Here is a 23,865-nt window from a genome sequence, read left to right as displayed (position 1 = left end):
ATGTGTAAGAACAACATCACTGTTGCTATCTGCTGACAAGGAAGGTAGGGAATGGTCAATCCAAGGCTTTGCAATACATCTGCAGACTGATATCTTCCCTGTGAGCCCAAGACAAGCTTTTAGCCAGGATTTAAAACGTGGGAGTCAAAACTTTTAATAAGGCCTGAGGAGCATGCAAGTTGTTTTTCTGCAGTTATGAGTGCAAAGGTATCTATAGAATTCCAAATTTGCTATAAAAACCTCTGTACACAGTTATTCATACTGATTTTCTCTGAAAAGTGGCCATCTATAGGACTCCTGGACTCCCACCTGGCTAAAAGCCTGGCCCAAGATATTCTTAGTTTTGCAAATGAAATTGAGACTCTGCCAAGGCTCATTAAATAAACATTAAATAACATTGATTGATTAATAGCATTGATTTATTCCCCAGGGGTAGCCCAAAATACGAATGTGTTGACCCAACCCTCCAAGTTTATTTTTTTCCTTAGTAACCATTTTGCCACCGACTGCTCAAGTTTAGTCGCAAGTGGAAAATTTTAGGCACTTCATTAAGCTTACGCTTTCAATCCTTCTTCTCAAATTTAGTCGCCATGGTGACCAAAATGGTCTTAACTTGGAGGGTTGCGACCTTTGTATTGTTTTATAATTTGAGCAATTTGCAAAACAGCAGTTTTTCGTAATTTTCAGCTTTATTTTGTTCCCCTTACAAATCCTTATAAACATGCAAATCGCTCAAATTACGTAATACAAAGGTCAACAAATTCGTAGCTTGGGCTACCTGTGCATTCCCCGCCCCTACTAAAACAGGGAATGCCAAAAAAAAAGATACAGTCAACAGGATACAGACAAAAATAAATAGGTTCAACTACTTGGATATCATCACAGGCATCTGCAGAACACCACCACCCCTACCCCCCTACCCCCTCGCAAAAATGTACCCACCACGAACTTCACGAAGTCCTGCGTGTCATGTACTCATAGTCGTAAACATGAGCAAGCCTTAAATTATGGTTTTCAAAACATAATCTTACAGTTGTTTTCATGCATAAAGGTGAAGTCTCTCTTAAAATAGCCGGTAATATATAAGGCTTATAAGCTTAAAAAACCTTACCTAATCTTAGTACCGCCACATAAGCTACGAAAACTTTCATTGTAAACCACACATTTTGCTTGGCTTTTCTTCTTTCTTCCTCTACAGCAGCTTTATCGGGTGTTTTATCAGCCCCGGGTAAGCGAAACATGATGTATAAGTTTATAAAAGGAACGAGAAACGATCTGCAATCCCTCTGCTTTTACGAGACAGCTTGAGACTTCTTTTCCGCGCGTTTTCTCAGATGGTATGTCACTTACGGCACACGAAAAATCTCCTTCCCCCAGTTCCCCACTCGTCCCTTGACCCGAGAAACGGGTGCTCGTGCGTGAATTTTTGATAATTTTTAGCAGCAAGTATCTTTCAAAACACACAAGGGACGGTGCTGAAACCTACAGCCTCACTAAAAAACACAAATATTGCAAAAGATCAAAGGAAATCTGCCGCTAAATCCTGCTATTTTGCCTTGAGATACCATGTCCTACTGGATTGCGGAAATGACTACTCCAATACGCCCGCACCTCGTAGCAGGCGCCTGTGTAGTATAATATTAAGTGAGTCTTAATTGTCTTTCTAACACGGGGTAGCAATAAGGCTGTAAGAGTTCCTCTAGACGTGAAAACCCCAGGGGGGGGGTACTCGGGATATGAAGTGACGGGGATGATCGAAGGATATTTTTGGGTTTGAAATTTTGGATTCCGGGATTTTTTTGGTTGGGAAAATTTTGCCAGTATAGATAGGGATGTTTTTGGGTATTTAAACTAATCTCAAGATTCGTGGTAGTGCCTTGGCTGCATAGCTCTGCGAATAAAGTACAAACAAACGTGTTTTGCTGTTGATTTTTGAGGGGTAAATTTTTGATTTAGGGATTTTTGGGGGGGTTATGTTGGAAGCCCTAGGGATTTTTTTGGGTCTTGATTTTTGCCCCCATTCGATCATCCCCGTCATTTTAAATTCAGAGTACCCCCCCCCCCCTGGGGTGAAAACATACCCGACGTGTCCAATCGATGAAAATCGATCATCGGAATCCAATCGATATAATCAATATAATCGATAAAAATCAATCGATTAATATCGATTACAATTGATTTTATCGATTATCGAATTTCATCGATTGGACACGTCGGGAAACAGAGTTTCGTGTAAATTTCGTGTAAATTTCTCGTTAGGCGCTATGTCATGCAAGTTTAAGCAATTTAAGCACTGACCAACTGGTCATTAACTGAAATATCACAATAACGGCTTAAAACTGTACAATAACTGAAAAGAAACACAGAAAGGCCAAAAAGTAACCTGAGTATCAGGCCTTCCTAAGGGGAGGGGGGAGAAAAGCCTGATACTCAGGCTAGCCAAAAAGGGGCATGGATGGCCAAAATCCGAGAAGATTGAAACGGATTGCGTTTGTGTAAACTTAAAGATACGTCGGCCCAACTTTTTTCAAGTTTATCTCAATTTGTATGAAAGTGTCATTAACAATGCCCGAAAATCATCCTTGTTTGTTATGTGGCCGTGATTTTACCAATAAATGAATTTTGCTCTGCCAATTTGAAGTTTACAGCTCTTAATTAACAAAAATAAATAGAATTACCTGAAATACCGTGACAAATATTTCCTTTCATCATGCAAGAAAATACCATTATCGATAAAATCGATATGTATATTTGAAAAATCGATATGTATCGATTACTCACAGCAAAACTATGTATCGATTTCTATTGATTTCTTATAATTAGTTGATTTCTATTTATCAATTGTTATCCATTATCGAAATTATCGATTGCCCACCGCGGGGGGGCCCCACAGTAGAGAGTAAGTAGGCATTCTCGCTACTTAGAATTAACTCTGGAGGGTAGTGCAGCAACGATTTCGAAGAACTCGTTCATCGAAACAAAAAGAAAGCACGTAGAAACAGATAATTAAAATACCGTTAACAACATAGTCATTCGAACTAGTTTAACGGTTACGCACTTTCTAGTAGATTTAAAGTTTTCAATTAAATTTAAGGTGGTTCTAAAACCACTACAGAGAATTAATTTTTTTAACCTTGTAAGCATTATCCAATAGTAAAAAAATAGGGGTGGCCGAGCTCGTCTTTGAGTTATAAGCAGTTAAAGCCAAAAATAAGGGTGTTTTCAACAGGCTATGCCGTTGCGATGGTAACCAGTTATGTCAAGAAGCTAACTAAGAATTGTTCACAAGTGATTGGGCATTTGGTTAATACCGTTTTGTAAAAATAATTGATAATGGCTAACTTCAGGGCTAACTTTAATTGGAGGCACTTCTTAAAGGGGCAGCTTTAGAAGATTATCACCTTCCCCCAATTTATTGTCGCAATTAACCAGAACTTGGTTCCAACAGCAGTTTAATCACATAAATGTTTTCTACAACCATCTTATTGATTCAGCCATTATAGGTTATAGTTTGTAACATAGCTCCGTTTAAGTCAAATATAAAATATAACTTGGTTAAAGTATATAAACGCCAGGGCCAGGTTGATTAAAAATAATTAAGATGCGGTGAGATTTTCTGTAGCCATTCCCGGTGCTTTGAGGGATTTTCTTCGATGCTAGAAAAGAGCACAGGAAATAACGCTTTGAAAACATCCACCGGAACGTTAACGCAGAGAGCTTTTGCAGAAAGTCCCCCGCAATCTAAAGTATTTTTATGCAACCGGACCCAGATGAGAATCGCAAGCAAATAATGAACGAACCAGTACTAATGAATGGTAAACTGGAGACGCTTAAGAAGTTTAAAGATAATAACTTAAAATATGACGTCTTTAAGACATACAAAGCATAACAGGCTCATGAAACAGATCAAATTTTAAAATCATTTCTAAGATAAAAAAAGAACTTTAAATGTCCTGGCAACCCTAAGGAAGTAACGGACAAATAACAATTGCAAGGATTACACTCAAGTTTGCAAGGACTCGTTTCTATAAAATAAGCAACGTATTGAAAGCAACGTATTGAAAGCTTTTTGATGATCTTGCACATTAACTACTAAGTACCATTCAATACTTTGAACTTGAAGGTTGTTAGCCGGAAATCGACTTATCCTGCATTGCAATAAAATGCGTGGATTTTAAACAAACGTTTAGACGTCGGTTATGATTTTACTGTTTGGCGTACTCAGGAAATTTCGTTTTAGTTCTGACAATACTACTGTTGGTTTTTTTCTCTTTTTTTGAACGTTATATAAGAACATAAACAGAACAGTCGGGGGGAATAAGTGCCAGTTTTGGCAAATCTTCGTTAAAGCACTCGAAGAATTTCCGAATTATTTCGTTTAATCAAAAACTAGCTCGAGCGCTCACGAGTACTCCGAAAGCAGTCGTGCGTATAAATACGTAATGTTGCTTGGCAACTTCTGGGACGAAAACCGCGGGCTCAGTCACTTCTCGGAGAAGTGATGTCGCCATCAACTGGCACTTCTTCCCCCCGACTGTAAAGTTACCAAAGGTGCATATTGTTTTTTTTTTTTTTTTTTTAACAGTGCTAGTGCAGAATAATTGATGCAAACAGCAATAGGCTAAATATAATCTTAATAGGTAGAAATTAAAATGAAGTCAAAAAGTTGCCTTCATGTACTAAAAAATATATAGAAACACACTTAAGGTGAAGCGTTACCGGCCCTTTAACCATCGGACGTACATGCAAACTCATACCCTAACAGTGGTAAAAGGAGTGGGGGGGGGGGATAGAACGCACCCTTCATGCAAGGGTATTGATCTATTAGAGTAGTTTTCAATCGAGTGTCGTAAAAACAAAACCAAAGTAATTACTCTGGCCAATCACAAAGGACACAGACAATCCAGCGAACCTATCAAAACTCGAAGCAAATACATGTAGCCGGCACGAAGCGCGGGAAAACGTGCGCGAGCGAGTCACGATTGGTTTTGGTTTTAGTTCTGATTGACTGAGAAAGTGGCGCGCGATTTTTAAGCCAATCACTAAGCGTAGTAATGCAAAACCAAAGCAAACGCAATTTACTTTCGACACTCAAGTAAAAACCGCTCTAAGGTACAGAGAAGTAAATTTAAAAAAATGGAAAGCCCTTAGCTTGCTCTAAGAGATGGTACATTTTTGTGAGTTATGACGTACCTTGACGCCATGTGACGTCAATAGATCCGCCATCTTGGATTTCACTATTTCTTTAGAAAGTGAGAAAATGACGAAAAGCCAAAAAGCTAATAGCTACTGAAAAAAGAGGGACTAATATGTCACAGAAGTCGAAATTTGGTCACACTTGTGTGTGATTATGCGGTTACCATGGCAACGAAAAAGTCACGGACACACAATTGTTATATCAAAATTTCTGCGAGGGATGAATGAACAGCTACTGAAAGTTTCAACACTATTAACTCATTTTAAGCAAATGAAAGATCATCACAGTAATGTACTCAACTTAAGCAGCTGAGAAAAGCAAGCCTGAAAATGTATATCTGCAGTACAAATATATGAATTTCATATATTCGTTTCATACACTAAATAACTCAATCTTCCCCCTTCCCTTTGTACGTCCGAGGGTAAATAATACAAACCAAGCCGTTTATGCGTGCTGTTGCTCGTTCATTCAACGTTTTAATTCTTGTTCATGGTTTCTTGCACCCAGTTTTTTAGGTTCATGATGTCTGCATACACTCCATATTTTCCTTTCTGCGCGCACCCTACTCCCCAGCTCACGGCGCCGGAGAGATACCATTTATTACCACTTGGGCAGACCAGCGGTCCTCCACTATCTCCTTGACATGCGTCAATGCCACCTGCAGCGTATCCTGCACAGAGCATGCGTGGTGTAATGTTATAGCCTGGATAGCCAGCTTGGCAAGTATTACGTGAAATGAGAGGCACTTGGGCTTGTCGTAGTATCTGTTAAAGGAACAGATTTCAGAAATTAGACAAATACAGTAAAAACCCGCGTATAAGCACCTTCAATTCTGGCGAAATGGGTGTTTGTATTTTGGGGTAGGTATTGGCAATTTAGGCCAAGTAGGTTCTAAATTAAGTCAGAGCGGGTTTCAAAGGGCAAAGCGTCACAAAGCGGTTTTACTAAACTTGTCAACTAAGTTCCTTATATTTTAAAATTACCTGTGGATAACCACCGCTTTGAGATGTAGCACCCCACCCTGTGACGTAACAGTTGGTATTTGTGGGGAAATTAATTTGTGGTAAACACACAGGCCGCACGCGGTCATTGTAGGTGAGTGGAGACTGGAGTTTAACAAGAGCCAAGTCGTAGTCGTGCAAGGGACTTCTGTACAGTGGATGTGAGATGATCTTTGCTATTGGTATGTTTTGCTCGTAACCGTCGTTTGCATTCAGGTTGTGATCACCTGCAACAATAAAAATGAAGTTCTAATCAGTGTGTTGTAACATTGTCAACAAGAGAGAGCATTTCTTCATATTTCTAAGGGAGAGATTTTCTCTATGTCTTCAGAGAATCCTGGTTGATGTCTGCTAAGCTTTCTGAATGTTAATACTATTTGTTTTATCGACCGCTTGAGAACAATAGCAAATCTCACTTTCTGTGGCTTCGACATTTTTCTTTTTTTTTTCAATTATTGTATAGTTCTCACAAATAAATTCAACAAACTGATATACAATCGTCAGAATCGAATTTCCGCGAGGAGACAACTTTCGTTTGCTGTGGATCAGCCACTTATGAATTCAATCTTATAATCAGATATCTATACCAAAACTTGGTTTGCATGTAGGTTACCTGCAACGAGGGTGTATTGCTTAGTATCCTTAGTATCCTTAAAACAATGTGCCGCTGACACAATCCACTGAGGGGACACAATTGAGCCCCCACACCAATGGTTAGCAGGGTGTCCCTTGTAGTCTATGGTCACTTGCCATGGCCAAGACCCTGGTCGAGCTTGAGTGCCTCCAACGATTCTAAAGCCTTGGGCCCTTGTACCACATTCGACATTTCCTATCAAAAAAGTCGAAATTAAATTAATTGGATCCTCAAAACACAAAACCTAACGCTATGAGTATTTCCGGTACTGGCTACCTAATTAGTCTGTATACGAGTCATGCAAGTGGCCAATCAGCCTAGAACTTTTTCCGGGCCTGTTTCCTTAGCATGAAGTGACTGAGTGTATTTCCTGCTCCCACTGGACGGAGTGCTAGTCTATCGCAGGGTTTCCCTCTCTTCCACTTATTTAAAAATCTCGATGATTTGGTAAGTGCAGAATGCAATATCGAACAATTGAAAGTATGATATTTTATATATATTCGTGTTTATTTGCTTTATTTTACTTTCGGAAAAACTGTTCACAGGCTTCTTGTACTCTTTCCCAGGTGTTCCTTACGCTAATCTTTGCAAACGTAACACGACACTTTTGTTCGTTTGTAACAAAATACTTTTGTCTTCCTTGAAAATGCGATAACATGAAACTTTTGTTTTTTGTTTGTTTTACGGCGGCATCGATGACATTTGCTTAATTTAATTAAGTTACGGTTTAGACCTGCACGAAAGACGATTCTCAAAAACTAAAGAAACAAATCTAATCAAAAAACATCTTTTTCGACAGGTTTTTTAAAACGCAGTACAGCTAGGATATTTGTTTCCTGGTTATCAGGTGTTCACGCCGAAAATCCCGGTGCAAGTTTTTGCATACCTAATTACAAAAGCGCTGTGAAATTCTCAAAATCTAATTTAATTAATTTGCGGTTTTTACTTGGCGCCACGAAGTCTGCAGGAATCCTACCACAAACACGCAATACAAGCGATGTTCATGAGAGTTCCAGCAAAAAATGTAGACTAAACTGCGCATGCGTTTGGCGTAAAGAACGTTGCCCTAGAACGTCGAGTAGTACCACAAGGAGAGCAAAGGGTTTTCTGAAACAAATATATACGTTTGAGATCTTCCTATGAAAGTAACGTAGATGTGCTCCAGGTTTTACCTAGGGGTACGGTCAGGTGCTCCCCACCCCCACCCCCTCCACAAGGAATAATTAATTAATTGATATTAATTAATTAATTGCTGATTAAAAGTTTACACCATAGTGCTTTAGCGCTTGAGGGGTTTAGGGGTTTATCACACGACTGCCCACCAAACCATCACAAAAGTGCATTCTGCACTAAAAATAAGTGGGTACTTGATAAAACAACGGTTTGTAACTGACCTTAGAAATATGTTTAAAAACGTTTAAAAAACATATAAAAAACTGAAATTTCGGTAGCTCTCTGCTACCTTCATCAGAGTTAAATCGGTTCAGTTTATGCATAATAAGATTTTTTAAGCCGTCGGTCTCTAAGGATGCTCCCAATGTTAAACTTATTTGCGGAAAATGTACATGTTCGTTCACACAGTAATGTTCTTGATTGGCCCATTTACATGGAAAGAGGATGATCCTAGCACTAGGATCATCCTACTTTCATGTAAAATGGAATGATCCTAGTGCTAGGATCATCCTAGTACTAGGATCGTCCGAGCGCCATATGTTTTCAGCTTTCAGTTTACATGTGAATGGTTGCGTTTGGCCCTAACGCTAGGATCATCCTAGCGGTAGGATCATCCCTCGTCTCAGATGGATGATCCTAGTGCTAGGATGATTCTAGCGTTAGGGCCAAATGCAACCATTCACATGTAAACTGAAAGCTGAAAACATATGGTGCTCGGATGATCCTACTACTAGGATGATCCTGGCACTAGGATCATCCTCTTTCCATGTAAATGGGCCCGGAACGTAATCGGGATGAATGTCATGGGCTGTTGTTTCCGCGTGAAATCTTATTGCGCTTTCGTAATTTGATCTTGTACCAGGCTTATGTTCTGCGCCGCGTGAATTCCATGATCTTTTACTCTCTCCCACATAGGCAAAATCACATGTTTTGCATTTGACTTTGTACACAAGGGACTTGTGTACAAAGCATTTAAACTTGACACGAAGGAGTTAGTTCCTCTTGCATTTATGACATTTATAGGTAGTAAGTTTATTTTCGTAACAAAACAATACATATTTTTATTTTTATTTAGTTTCTTTTCGTTGCACCACCTTGTGGTTGACGTGGCTGCATTGCAGTTTGTTTGTCCCTCAGACTGGTGCCCTAACTTACAGTTAACCCATTTTTGGTTTTTACATTTATTTTTGTGCTTACAACACTCCCAATCCACACACCCACTCACCATAACTTTACCCACTGTTTCAGTGGAGGGGAACCCATGATTTTGGGATCCCTTATATCAACACCTTTAAAGCCACAAAGGTTGCTAGTGAAACTACTGAGAAATCGATTTTTTTAAGGTTTTTTTTTAACAGGGGAGCTTTGCGTTAAGGGAGATGACTACTTTATAGAGGGTAACAATAAATAATAACAAAACGTGAAGATGTACCAAAGCAGGTAGGGTAACCCTAGGTGCTAGGGTTACCCTAGAAGGTGGGTTACCCTAGCGCTCCCACACTCATTTCTTCTTTTTTCATCGACGTGTTTACAAGGCGCAAGGGTTACCCTAGCACCTAGGGTAACCCTAGCTGAGTGCTAGGGTTACCCTAGGTGCTAGGGTAACCCTAGCGCCTAGTAAACGCTCTGCTAGGGATAACTCACCTACCCGGGACAACTTTATTTTGGCTTCAAAAAGCTAAATATGTTTAAAAATACCGACAAAAACAGCGAATTGTGACCAAGAAACATCGTGTTCATTCACAATTTGTCGTATTTTTGCACTGGAACGGAATTATTTTCGAATAACAGCTTCTAACGACAAAATTTTTGCAAGGTTAACTGAAGCGTAACCGGTGTAAGTTGACCCGGGTTATTAGGTACCCTACCTGCGAATTTTGCTTGTAAACCCGGGCTATCTTCTAACGCTCTTGCTAGGGTAACCCTACCTGCTTGTAAACAGGCCCTTAGAAAACTCGGTCATGGGGGAAGTCTTCTTATTTTAGTTAGTTAATTTTAATAATCAATACTCCTCTTGTGTACTACAGTTTTTTGTGGGGTGGGCGCTTATTCGAGGCTGGGCGCTTATTAACTTTTCCTGCCTTCAGGGTGGGCGCTTATTCGAGGCGGGCGCTTAATCGAATAAAACGGTACTTAAACCAAACCAAGCTAAACCAAACCAACTAAACTAAACCAAACCAAACTAAGGTGAACTAAACGGAGCTTAATTTAACTGAACTACTATGAACTAGAGTAACGACCAAGTACCTGGAGGGCCAATGGGACCAGGTCCTGGAACTGGATCTAGATAAAAAAAAAAATAATAATCATTGAAGATAGATGGTTTAGCGTTGTTTCGCGAATTTAACTGCGCAATTACTATCATTTGAAAACAGATTTGTATGTTAGACTTAATTGATAGTCCATACAGCTTGAATTACCGCAAGTACTTTACGATACATGCGTAGATACTTAGTAGTTACTAACGATATAGCATGTTGTCCTTTTGGTCGCTCTATCTCCTTCAAGTGCCAACTCTTTTATAGACAGTAGCTACAACGAGTTTTGATTTGGGACTGGTCAATAAGAACCAGGAGGGGGGGTTGCACCGGAGCAATTGGAAAAGTGGTGGCTCAAAAATTTGTGACCCACCCCCTTCCTCCTGGCTCAAAACTGACTGACCCACCCCTGATAGGGGGGTTAAAAATTACATGACCCACCCCCATCAAAAAAATCAAGGAACCAATCATTTCTTTATTATCTGTTAGGGGTTGGAGGTTTTTGATGAGACATCAGTTTTTTAAGTGAAATTCCCGACATATACCACCCTAGTTTTCACTGATGGACACTGCTGTTCCATGTACGTCTTTTCCCGTTTCTTAGCACAGCAAAGAAGAATGAATTTATCACTTTTTATACTAGTCTTTTGTAAGTTTTCCACTTATTTGTGTGCAAAGTCCATGGAAAAATTTAGACACAAACATATGCGAAAACTGAAACAGTATGTAATATTAATTCATAAACAACTATTGAAGAGTTCATATTTTTATACAGAAATTGATAACTGAAACTACAACCACTGTCCATCATTTATATTTGCAAAGTGTGTTTACTGGTATTAAAAGGCTTAAAGCCCAGCGTGAATCTATATGCAGGTTGAAGAGAGACAGGCAAACCTGATGTTATGATCACAAGCCATCTAGGGGTTTTTCAGGGGGCATGCTCCCCCGGGAAATTTTTATATTTGGGCCTTCTGAAACCACTAGAAATTCATTAAAAAATGCTCACATGGAGAAATTTATCAATTTTATATACTGATGAATACAGATTTTCTTGGAAGTATAACAGTTTAAAGTTAGTATTTTTAAGTTTCAAAATCTTTCGCTTTTTGTAACCGTCACTTCTGCAGATGCGTGCTGTAGCATGCCGCGGAAACGTCAAATAAATTTTAGACTTTTTTCATACCATGCGTAGTCCATGTGTTATGTTTGTTGCCGCTGTTTGTATTATAATTTCTGGTGAAATTAAAATGGTCAAGAAACAAGAACATTTAGATAGTCCCTTACTTTGTGCTCCGTTTCCACAATAACGGAGGCTACATTGAGGTGATTGCACGAGCTGGTACACGTAGAATGCACCGCAGTTACGAACCCGGATCAAAGATGACCAATGACAGCAATTAGAGTTCCAATGAAAGCAGACCTTGGCTTGAATCACTCCTTCAGATGTTGAAGGATGCCGACCCTGAAGCCAGCCTGGTGCGTCTGTTCCACATTTGGACGTTGGCACACATGAAGTGGGCATCATCGTGCCTGCCGCCCCACGGAATCGGTACCATCCAAATTGCAGATATTTGTCACATTTTTTAACGGAAGGGCTTGAAAAGGCCTTAGACCTGTCTGCATCTTCCAGAAACGTGTGGCTTGAACATTCTTAAAAGAACAATACGAAAAGTGCAGTTGATTATATTAGTTAACTGAGTGATCAATGATCGATCTATTCATTGAGCGTTTTGTTATTTATAATATGCAAGACTGAGCCTAAGTGTCTGATTAACTTTTTACGGATAATTACCTGTTCCTAACTTAAATAAAAAAAAGAAAGAAGAAATTAAAAAAGTAACGAAGATTTAACAAACTCGAACATTCCAGCGAAAGATGAAAACGTTTATTATTGTCACAAAAATATAAAGAATGAAACAATTTAAATAAGCCGGTGAAACAAATAAATAAACTGTACTACAACTGTACTGTATTTGAACACACAGTAGGGGCGAGGTTGTCAGTTGTAGCCCTGGTAAAGCAAAAATATCAACTTTTTTGTAAAATAATGGATTATATACAAATGCCGATGTAAATACCTGGAGCGTTCACGGGACCTGGGGCTGGATTTGGACCTAAATTAAATTATTAATGATCATTAGGAGAGCACAAGTAAGTAAGACAGGTTGGGATTGAAAAAGGTTTATAAATGGGGTTGTTAAAAATATGTGAAAAATAATAATGTGACGATGATGATGATGATGATGACGATGACGATGACGATGATGATGACGATGACGCGTACGATAAGCAAGTTTTTCAACAGGTCGTGATTCAACAGCTGTGTTTCATAAAGTAGCTAAAAAATAGCAATTATTACCTGGCGGGTTAACAGGACCTGGACCTGAGATTAAAAAAAAATACTTTCATGTTAGGAGTACTTTTATTAAGAAATTTTGATTTTAAAGTAGTTTGCTTTGGTCTATTTTAGAGTTCTCCAATCCATTGCAGGTATTGTTGTTGTTGTTGTTGTTGTTAAATCGCATCGTACTTTCGACGATATTGTCATAGTTTTACAATCCAAATTTGTAGTAATGAACGAGTAACAGATAATTTAGTCATGTAAAATCTTGCTATGGAATTTATACGAAATGATAGTGAGAGACTTTCTTACTTTGTACTCCGTTTCCACAATAACGGAGGCTACATTGAGGTGATTGCACGAGCTGGTACACGTAGAATGCACCGCAGTTACGAACCCGGATCAAAGATGACCAATGACAGCAATTAGAGTTCCAATGAAAGCAGACCTTGGCTTGAATCACTCCTTCAGATGTTGAAGGATGCCGACCCTGAAGCCAGCCTGGTGCGTCTGTTCCACATTTGGACGTTGGCACACATGAAGTGGGCATCATCGTGCCTGCCGCCCCACGGAATCGGTACCATCCAAATTGCAGATATTTGTCACATTTTTTAACGGAAGGGCTTGAAAAGGCCTTAGACCTGTCTGCATCTTCCAAAAACTTGTGGCTTGAACATTCTAAAAAAACGATAAAGGTGCAGCGATCAATGATCGATCTATTCATTGTTAAATTGCGGCTAAAGACCAAAGAAAGAAACGGACGTGCGGCCAGACGGATAGATAAAAAGCGTTTTGTTTTATATAATATGCAGCTCCAAGACTTAGCCTAATTGTCAGATTAACTTTCTGCGCATAATTTTCCTGTTCCTAAATTAGAATAAAGAAGGAAGGAAAAAGTAAAAAAGTAACGAGGATTTAACAAACTCGAACATGCCAGCGAAAGATGAAAACGTTTATTATTGTCACAAAAATATAACGAAAGACACAATTTAAATACTGAAGTGAAAGAAAGAAATAAAACTGTACTAAAATAAAGAAATGTAATTTGATCACACAGTAGGAGCGGGGTTATCAGTTGTAGCCATGGCAAAGCAAAAAAAAATATCTCAACTATTTTGTAAAATAATAACCTCTTACTAACCGAGCGCGAGGGCCGTACTGGGGAATATTATAGGGACTTTAAGATTCAGGAACGCGGACGCCGCGAAAAACGACCGGAAGTAAAATAGCATCTCTGATCATCACTGCGCATGACCAAAAGTGAGGCTTCCCGCGTTCTTCCCGCGTTCTTGCTCACGACGGACGTGATTTGAAGGCTTTTGGCGTCTCTGATAAAACGTGAGTATTTTGGTGGTCTGTAGGTATTCTGTTGACCTTTGAATTATCACTACTTGTGCTATTTCGAAAGTTTAAGTTCTCCCCTTGTTATTTTCGCCTTAAAAGGCGACTTCGTCGCCTTGTCTTTAGACAAACCAGTGAATAAACAACAGCCGCAAACAAGCACATCCGAAACGCAGCGAAGGATGACTTCAAAGATTATGAATGATATTTTAATTACAGGTTTTATTGCTTTCTTATTTCTACTAAAGTACAGCAGTGTTTTTAGTTTCATTCTTATTTTTTATTACAGGTTTTATTGCTTGTTTCAAGGAAGCTAGGTAACGATGGCTTCAAAGGACGGTTCGGCAAAATCTAAGCCGTAAGTTTTTAAAGTGGTAGTTTGGTTGCATTTTATACACAATCGGAACATAAGCAACGCATTTATTTTGTATTCTCTTACAACTGACAAAAGCGCAGGTTTTGACGATATTGAAAGGTTGAAGAAGTTTTAATAAAAACCTGTAATTAAAATATCATTCATATTCTTACTGCAAGTAGTCCATTTTAGTATCTTATTACATGAAATTTTCGCGACACGTTAATTTCGCGATTTTGAGGTGCGCATATTTCGCGACACTTAAATTTCGCGATTTTGCGAAAATTTTGTATTTTGAATCACTTAAATTTCGCGTTTTGAAGTGAGACACGGATGACATTTCCTTGGGAATGTTATTTAACATGTCCTTGAATGAAATAAAACGACTTTATCTAAGAAACAATAACGTCAAAATTAACAAAAACGCAACGACGGGACTAAATGTTAACAGTAACAACAGAGCAGTTCTCACAATGTCCACAAGCAGTTCATGCTTAATTATAGGTGCAGCGATCAATGATCGATCTATCCATTGTTAAATTGCGGCTAAAGACCAAAGAAAGAAACGGACGTGCGGCCAGACGGATAGATAAAAAGCGTTTTGTTTTATATAATATGCAGCTCCAAGACTTAGCCTAATTGTCAGATTAACTTTCTGCGCATAATTTTCCTGTTCCTAAATTAGAATAAAGAAGGAAGGAAAAAGTAAAAAAGTAACGAGGATTTAACAAACTCGAACATGCCAGCGAAAGATGAAAACGTTTATTATTGTCACAAAAATATAACGAAAGACACAATTTAAATACTGAAGTGAAAGAAAGAAATAAAACTGTACTAAAATAAAGAAATGTAATTTGATCACACAGTAGGAGCGGGGTTATCAGTTGTAGCCATGGCAAAGCAAAAAAAAATATCTCAACTATTTTGTAAAATAATAACCTCTTACTAACCGAGCGCGAGGGCCGTACTGGGGAATATTATTGGCCCGAGGTCGTGGCCCGAGCGCAGCGAGGTCCGTACAAAAACGACCGAGGGCCAATATTACCCAGTACGGCTCGAGTAAGCTAGGTTAGTAAGTAGTTTATTATATGGCACTCGAGCCATGCTTGTTTATTTTTCTGTTAAAAAGCACTTCCGGTCACTTGCATTCAAAGGGCTTCCTCCGTAAAGTGCAGTATGATGACGCGAGCAACTCAGAAAGAACAAGCTACCACGAGTTTGAAAACAAATTTATTGATGATCGTGACGAAGAAGCCGGAAATTCACCAAGCGGATTTTATTATTCTAAAGATCGGGAAAGTTCTGATGTAGAAACTGAAACAGGCATCACTGAAAGCCAGAAGGCCGCTCGGCTAATCAAACTTCTGCCTTGAAGTTGAACGTCTCAGCTCCCCAGCGTATAAACTTTCGGCTTTCGTCTCTGGCTCGGAAACCGAAGTGTAAGGGTAAATTTTTAAAAAAAAGCACAAGACAGTTCTATGAAGTGCCCACTGGATTGGAGTCACTTAATTCTACCGCTTCAAAAAGAGTATCTTCGACTTCGTCGTCTTCATCAATCGCCTGAGCGGCTTGCGGCTTCTTTCCTTCGCCGTACTTGTGAACCAGTGACTGGCACTTCGCAGCTAGTACTCTTCTCGATTTTTCAAACTCAGTGTCGTTGAGTATGTTGAATGGATATTTCTTTTCAGGTATCGCTGTATGCTTCGCTGAAAATTGGAAATTGCTGATTGCTCGTACTCTTCTCCTTTTTTGTTTCGTGTGTTTATAAAAATTCGCTGCGTGAAAAATTTGGACTCATTTGGACGGAAAGTTGGTCAAGCTCGGAAGCAGGTAGGATACCAATTCTTTCATTTGTCATACTATTACCTTCACGTACCTTCAATGTAGCGGGGAAGAGCTTCCATTTCAGTAGCCGACTTCTTATTTGTGTTTATAGTTTTCCGTTCGTTTATATTTCGGTGATGCCTGTTTATTCGCTTGGTGAATATTCGTTTTCTTCGTCCACGTTGTAAGCTCTGTAAAATTTTAATCTGTTCGGTAGTTTCTTTGCGAAGAATGAGAGTACACGTTTTCTTTTCGCAGGTTTGGTTGGAAATTTGAATTTGCCGGCTTTCGAAAAAAAAAATACACGACTTGGACCGTTTTCATGGAAACGGTCCGTATGGCAAAATCCCGACCAAGAAAGAACCAATCAAAACGCTCGGATTTGCCTAAGACTGGCTTTGCCATATAATAATGGATTATATACGTATGCCGATATAAATACCTGGAGCGTTCACGGGACCTGGAGCTGGATTGGGACCTAAATTAAATTAATGATCATTAGGAGAACACAAGTAAGTAAGACAGGTTAGGATTGAAAAAGGGTTATAAATGGGGTTGTAAAAAATATGTGAAAAATAATAATGGTGATAATGATGATGATAATGATGGCAATGACAATGTCGATGATGATGATGATGATGATGATGATGATGATTACGCTGGAGATGTCTGATGACGATGACGCGTACGATAAGCAAGTTTTTCAACAGGTCGTGATTCAAAAGGTGTGTTTCATAAAGTAGCTAAAAAATAACAATTATTACCTGGCGGGTTAACAGGACCTGGACCTGAGATAAAAAAGATACTTTCATGTTAGGAATACTTTTATCAAGAAATTTTGATTTTAAAGTAGTTTCCTTTTGGTCTTTTTTAGAGTTCTCCAATCCATTGCAGGTGTTGTTGTTGTTGTTAAATCGTATCATATTTCGACGATATTGTCATAGTTTTATAATGCAATGTTGCAGTTATGAACGAGTAACACATAATTTAGTCATGGACTGAGAATCTTGCTATGGAATTTATACGAAATGATAGTGAGAGACTCTCTCACCTTGTGCTCCGTTTCCACAATAACGGAGGCTACATTGAGGTGATTGCACGAGCTGGTACACGTAGAATGCACCGCAGTTACGAACCCGGATCAAAGATGACCAATGACAGCAATTAGAGTTCCAATGAAAGCAGACCTTGGCTTGAATCACTCCTTCAGATGTTGAAGGATGCCGACCCTGAAGCCAGCCTGGTGCGTCTGTTCCACATTTGGACGTTGGCACACATAAAGTGGGCATCATCGTGCCTGCCGCCCCACGGAATCGGTACCATCCAAATTGCAGATATTTGTCACATTTTTTAACGGAAGGGCTTGAAAAGGCCTTAGACCTGTCTGCATCTTCCAAAAACTTGTGGCTTGAACATTCTAAAAAAAAACGATAAAGGTGAAGTTGATTAGTTAAATGAGTGATCAATGATCGATCTATTCATTGTTTAATTGCGACTAAAGACCAAAGAAAGAAACGGAGGTAAAGCCAGATGGATAGAAAAAGAGCGACACTTATGGCGACTATGGGGCGTTTTGTTTTACATAATATGCAAGACTGAGCCTAATTGTCAGATTAACTTTTTTCGCATAACTTTCCTGTTCCCAGCTTAGATTAAAAAGGGAAGGAAAAAGTTAAAAAGTAAAGAGGATTTAACAAACTCGAACATTCCGGTTAAAGATGAATACGTTTACTATTGTCCCAAAAATATAACGAAAGACACAATTTAAATAAGTGAAATAAACAAATAAATAAAACTCTACTATTACTGTACTGTATTTGATCAGACAGTAGGGGCGAGGTTGTCAGTTGTAGCCCTGGTAAAGCAAAAATATCAACTTTTTTGTAAAATAATGGATTATATACAAATGCCGATGTAAATACCTGGAGCGTTCACGGGACCTGGGGCTGGATTTGGACCTAAATTAAATTATTAATGATCATTAGGAGAGCACAAGTAAGTAAGACAGGTTAGGACTGAAAAAGGTTTATAAATGCTGTTGTAAAAAAAATATGTGAAAAATAGTAATGATGATGATGATGATAATTACGCTGGAGATGTCTGATGAAGATGACGCTTACGATAAGCAAGTTTTTCAACAGGTCGTGATTCAACAGGTGTGTTTCATACAGTAGCTAAAAAATAACAATTATTACCTGGCGGGTTAACAGGACCGGGACCTGAGATAAAAAATATATTAATTCCATGTTAGGAGTACTTTTATTAAGAAATTTTGGTTTTAAACTAGATTGCTTTTGGTCTATTTTAGAGTTCTCCAATCCATTGCAGGTATTGTTGTTGCTGGTGGTGGTAAATCGTATTGTATTTTCGACGTTATTGTCATAGTTTTGCAATCCAAATTGGCAGTTATTAACGAGTAACACCTAAGTCAGTCATGTAATATCTTGCTATAGAATTTATACGAAATGATAGTGAGAGACTCTCTCACCTTGTGCTCCGTTTCCACAATAACGGAGGCTACATTGAGGTGATTGCACGAGCTGGTACACGTAGAATGCACCGCAGTTACGAACCCGGATCAAAGATGACCAATGACAGCAATTAGAGTTCCAATGAAAGCAGACCTTGGCTTGAATCACTCCTTCAGATGTTGAAGGATGCCGACCCTGAAGCCAGCCTGGTGCGTCTGTTCCACATTTGGACGTTGGCACACATGAAGTGGGCATCATCGTGCCTGCCGCCCCACGGAATCGGTACCATCCAAATTGCAGATATTTGTCACATTTTTTAACGGAAGGGCTTGAAAAGGCCTTAGACCTGTCTGCATCTTCCAGAAACGTGTGGCTTGAACATTCTTAAAAGAACAATACGAAAAGTGCAGTTGATTATATTAGTTAACTGAGTGATCAATGATCGATCTATTCATTGAGCGTTTTGTTATTTATAATATGCAAGACTGAGCCTAAGTGTCAGATTAACTTTTTACGGATAATTACCTGTTCCTAACTTAAATAAAAAAAAGAAAGAAGAAATTAAAAAAGTAACGAAGATTTAACAAACTCGAACATTCCAGCGAAAGATGAAAACGTTTATTATTGTCACAAAAATATAAAGAATGAAACAATTTAAATAAGCCGGTGAAACAAATAAATAAACTGTACTACAACTGTACTGTATTTGAACACACAGTAGGGGCGAGGTTGTCAGTTGTAGCCCTGGTAAAGCAAAAATATCAACTTTTTTGTAAAATAATGGATTATATACAAATGCCGATGTAAATACCTGGAGCGTTCACGGGACCTGGGGCTGGATTTGGACCTAAATTAAATTATTAATGATCATTAGGAGAGCACAAGTAAGTAAGACAGGTTGGGATTGAAAAAGGTTTATAAATGGGGTTGTTAAAAATATGTGAAAAATAATAATGGTGATGATGATGATGATGATGATGATGACGATGATGATGATGATGATGATGATGATGATGACGATGACGCGTACGATAAGCAAGTTTTTCAACAGGTCGTGATTCAACAGCTGTGTTTCAAAAAGTAGCTAAAAAATAGCAATTATTACCTGGCGGGTTAACAGGACCTGGACCTGAGATAAAAAAATACTTTCATGTTAGGAGTACTTTTATTAAGAAATTTTGATTTTAAAGTAGTTTGCTTTGGTCTATTTTAGAGTTCTCCAATCCATTGCAGGTATTGTTGTTGTTGTTGTTGTTGTTAAATTGCATCGTACTTTCGACGATATTGTCATAGTTTTACAATCCAAATTTGTAGTAATGAACGAGTAACAGATAATTTAGTCATGTAAAATCTTGCTATGGAATTTATACGAAATGATAGTGAGAGACTTTCTTACTTTGTACTCCGTTTCCACAATAACGGAGGCTACATTGAGGTGATTGCACGAGCTGGTACACGTAGAATGCACCGCAGTTACGAACCCGGATCAAAGATGACCAATGACAGCAATTAGAGTTCCAATGAAAGCAGACCTTGGCTTGAATCACTCCTTCAGATGTTGAAGGATGCCGACCCTGAAGCCAACCTGGTGCGTCTGTTCCACATTTGGACGTTGGTACACATGAAGTGGGCATCATCGTGCCTGCCGCCCCACGGAATCGGTACCATCCAAATTGCAGATATTTGTCACATTTTTTAACGGAAGGGCTTGAAAAGGCGATGGACCTGTCTGCTTCTTCCAAAAGCTTGTAGCTTGAACATTCTATGCCTAAGAAGAACAATAGCAAAACGATTAATTTAGTGGTTGATCGAATTGATAGAGCCGTCTTAAATTCACACTAGACGAACAAATGGTCAGACGACTTGTCCGTCTAGACGATTTGTCCGTCTTGTAGTGTGAAAACGGCCATTTATTTATTGATTGATTGATTGATTTTAATTAATTTGGTTATTTTGTTCAGAAAACTGCAAAGAATGAAGAGTTGTGTCAAAAAATCGAAATTTGGCGTCACGGCTGCAGTTAATAAGGCCATGACAACATTTAAAATCTTGGATACACCGTTAATAACGAAAGGTTTAGAAAAACATTTCAGAATATATATAAAGGATACACAGTTGACATTTAATAATAATAATAATAATAATAATAATAATCTAATTTATATAGCGCTAAAATTATATAATAATTATTCTAAAGCGCTTTACAGGTAAGATAAAATCGTATAAGTTAAAATATAAAAAAGGCAAACTATAAAAAAAAATTAAAATAATTTTTACAACGATAAAAGATTAAAAATATTAAAACAAGTCATATGCTTTCTTAAAAAAATATGTCTTTAGCTTAGATTTATAAATAGTAATAAGGCAATTCGTTCCATAGTGATGACCCAGAATGAGCAAAGGCGCGATCACCGAAGGTCTTGTGATAAGTTCTTGGGACCTTCAGGAGGCTCTGTACACAGGAATGAAGGCGATGGGTTTTGATAGAGTAAGGTTGAAGAAAATATTTTAGATTTCCTGGTCCTTGGTTAATTTTTCAATAGTTATGTCTTCCTTAAAGGGACTGTGTCATGGCTGAATGAAGTTTATTTTAATAAGTTTTGCCAAATATATACTCGCTATGAAACTTACTTTTTGAAAAGTAATTACTTCTCTGGATCTAAATGACAAAACTATAGTTTCATTGCAACCAAATTTGTCTCCCGGGCATTATAAATTAAAGTTACAAGCAAACGAGAAAAACTTTGAAAACTGTTCGGCCCAACAACATTTCAAAAACCCATATCGCAATCCGTTTTAATCTTCGCCCCTTTTGGCCATCTGTACCTTTTTTTGCATTTGCTGTGTCATTGAAATGTTTCTTCCCCTGTTCCCGAATTTGATGCTTATTTCCCATGTCTAAGCTTTCACCACTGCTTGTTTACGAGTTTCTTATGTCAGAAATGTAGAAAAAAATTGGGGGTCACCGCATTCTTTTCCGAGATACGATATCTGAAAGAAGGCGCTTATTTGGATAAATTTGACTTCGTCACTCGATATGACCTCATCGACTTCTGGCGACAAAATATTCTTAATGAATATTGATACAGGCCAACTTTCTTTATCCGAGCTTATTCAAGTGCGTCTATTAAACAAAAACATTTCGCTTTTGAGGTCGCTTAAGGTAAATCCTGTCTTTAAGATCTGCATTTGCGAACATTCAAGACTGCAAAATGTGATTGATTTGATCGCGCGCGAGAAGAGAAAATAAAAAATAGCATACTTCCAACATTTAAATTTGGCCTAGATTTTGTCAATCGGTAGAGATTTATTATAAATTTATATATATCCCGAAAAAAGTGGGGGTCACAGATCATTTAAGAGAAGAAACTACAAGCGAAGTTAACGCAGCAGCTACCTACCCTATATGTGTTTAGAAAGTTTTCTCAGCGCGCGCGCTCATGCATGACGTGGCGTGGCGTTGCGACAAGAATTAACGTGCGCAGTAAGGATGCGCATTCGCCCGGTAATACGGGCAACATTTTTTTTTAACTTGTTTCGCAACATTGTTGCATTGCAAGTTGAACAAGTTGTTGCCCGTAATACTACCGCGCGCTTAACTTGTCTCGCAACAAATTTCGGTGTTGCAAGTTGAAAAAAATTGTTGCAGAAAGTAGAACTCGGTTCTACTTTGTGCAACATGTTGCTGCAACTTGCAACACCGACATTTGTTGCGAGACAAGTTGAGCGCGCGGTAGTAATACGGGCAACAACTTGTTCAACTTGCAATGCAACAATGTTGCGAAACAGGTTGAAAAAAAATGTTGCCCGTATTACCGGGCCTTAACGGCACATAGCCTGAGTGTTTTGCTTTGAGAGGTAAATGCGTCAAATGGGAATTTTGTTAAGTTGGTATCTGCAAATGTCGTAATTTTAACAGATGTGAATGAGTTGATCGGCTCTTCAACTGTTCGTGCTTTTGTTCAACCTTGCAGATGATCCGTGAAAACTGATAAAGGACGTAAAATGGAGAGTCCTAGCTGGTAGATATAGTTCTTACAGTTAAAATGTTTTTCTGATTGTTGAAACAGTAAAGTTGCCAAGGAACTTCAAACGTCCCTTCCATCAACCGCTCTCGTTTGCTCTGAATGTTTACGCCCATGGAAGTTTTACTAAGTGGGCATAACTTCTCTCTAGTAATACACCCAATCGTCATATAAACTATAACGATAATATTTACCTCCGAACGCCAACGAGAATCGGGGCAACATCAAAATAAGTAGCACTGCAACCTGCATCGTGCTTGCTGTTAACTGCGGACCACCCGCGACAGAATGAGGAGAGAACTTAAATGCCAAGAATTTACCCATTAGTGTAATCGGTTGCTGTTTGTGGACAAACTTGACTGATAGGCGTCATTGTCTTAAAACAATTGGCCAACACAGGCAAAGTACGTCAATCCACTCTTCTGGAAAAACCACTTCCGTTTCCTTTGGAACTCTTTTGACTGCACAAGAGGGCTGATTCAAATGGACGTGAGGGTAATTTTCAAATGCACACGAGCACAAGTGTTGATTTTTTTCTACCTTTTAAATTGAAATACGCGTTAGCTGTTAAGTTTTAAGTGCCGCCAAATGAATGAGTACTAAATCTCCCAGTAGTCGATCAGGCTGATCGATTACTGATTGTGTGCACTATGCCTTGTCAAGTATATATTGCTAAGAAGAATTCAATAACACGAAAAAAAGGAAATGGATACAAAAAAGGTTCACTTGAACAACTCCAATTGTATGTCTCAAAGCTGATCCAAAATAGAAAAAAAAATAGTGAAGGATCTCCGTGGCTTCTGCCGCATATCACTTTGTCTGCTCAGGCTCACTAAACACGAGCCATTCGTTTTCTTTGTTCCTTTTTTTCTGAAGCGCGTTAATTGACGATCATGCCTTAGTGGGTAAAAGCAAATTGTAAACAAAACAAAGTAAAGGTAACTGTTGCGTTATTGACTGTTTGCTTGTGTGCAAACTAAAACGAAACGATCTTCTAAGAAAAAAAAATTGGGCAAGAGCAAAAACAAATCTAAAACGTTCGGAAAGGTCTTGGAGCATTCTTTTCCATGAACATTTTAAAAGTAACTAAACGTCATATTTAGTTTGTTAATTACGCTTAACATGATATTGGTTTGTGTGGGGAACAATAAAAAATGCACTTAAAATGTTGCCTGCAGACATTTGGTGTTTAAATTCAACATTACTCTGTCCTTTTTAACTTACAAAAGCCGCTTTTTTGTT

The 23,865-nt window shown here is 38.5% G+C and overlaps 2 protein-coding genes and 1 long non-coding RNA gene across 3 annotated transcripts in view; all 3 read right to left on the bottom strand.

The window, feature by feature from the left end:
* Positions 1-23,865, bottom strand: part of LOC144653273 (uncharacterized) — a 93,372-nt gene that overhangs the window by 47,281 nt on the left and 22,226 nt on the right. The window lies entirely within an intron of this gene.
* LOC144653266 (uncharacterized) lies at positions 3,442-19,437 on the bottom strand. Its single transcript, XM_078513218.1, has 13 exons — positions 19,410-19,437; positions 18,616-18,981; positions 18,323-18,346; positions 18,050-18,085; positions 17,179-17,544; positions 16,892-16,915; positions 12,626-12,649; positions 12,345-12,380; positions 11,551-11,916; positions 10,253-10,288; positions 6,812-7,027; positions 6,181-6,425; positions 3,442-5,961 (listed from the first exon to the last, which is right to left on the bottom strand). The coding sequence occupies exons 2-13, from the start codon at positions 18,854-18,856 to the stop codon at positions 5,674-5,676; spliced, it is 1,902 nt and encodes a 633-aa protein (XP_078369344.1). The 5' UTR covers positions 18,857-18,981; positions 19,410-19,437; the 3' UTR covers positions 3,442-5,673.
* Positions 19,384-22,897, bottom strand: LOC144654095 (pancreatic secretory granule membrane major glycoprotein GP2-like). Its single transcript, XM_078514203.1, has 4 exons — positions 22,818-22,897; positions 19,995-20,366; positions 19,704-19,727; positions 19,384-19,445 (listed from the first exon to the last, which is right to left on the bottom strand). Exons 1-4 carry the CDS (start codon positions 22,873-22,875, stop codon positions 19,384-19,386), a joined length of 516 nt encoding a protein of 171 aa, XP_078370329.1. The 5' UTR covers positions 22,876-22,897.

This window comes from Oculina patagonica, chromosome 5 (assembly GCF_052425735.1).
Source record: "Oculina patagonica isolate OP01 chromosome 5, crgOcupat, whole genome shotgun sequence".
NCBI classification, from domain to species: domain Eukaryota; kingdom Metazoa; phylum Cnidaria; class Anthozoa; order Scleractinia; family Oculinidae; genus Oculina; species Oculina patagonica.
Note: the sequence above shows the minus strand (reverse complement) of the source record. Positions and strands in the feature narration are given on the sequence as shown.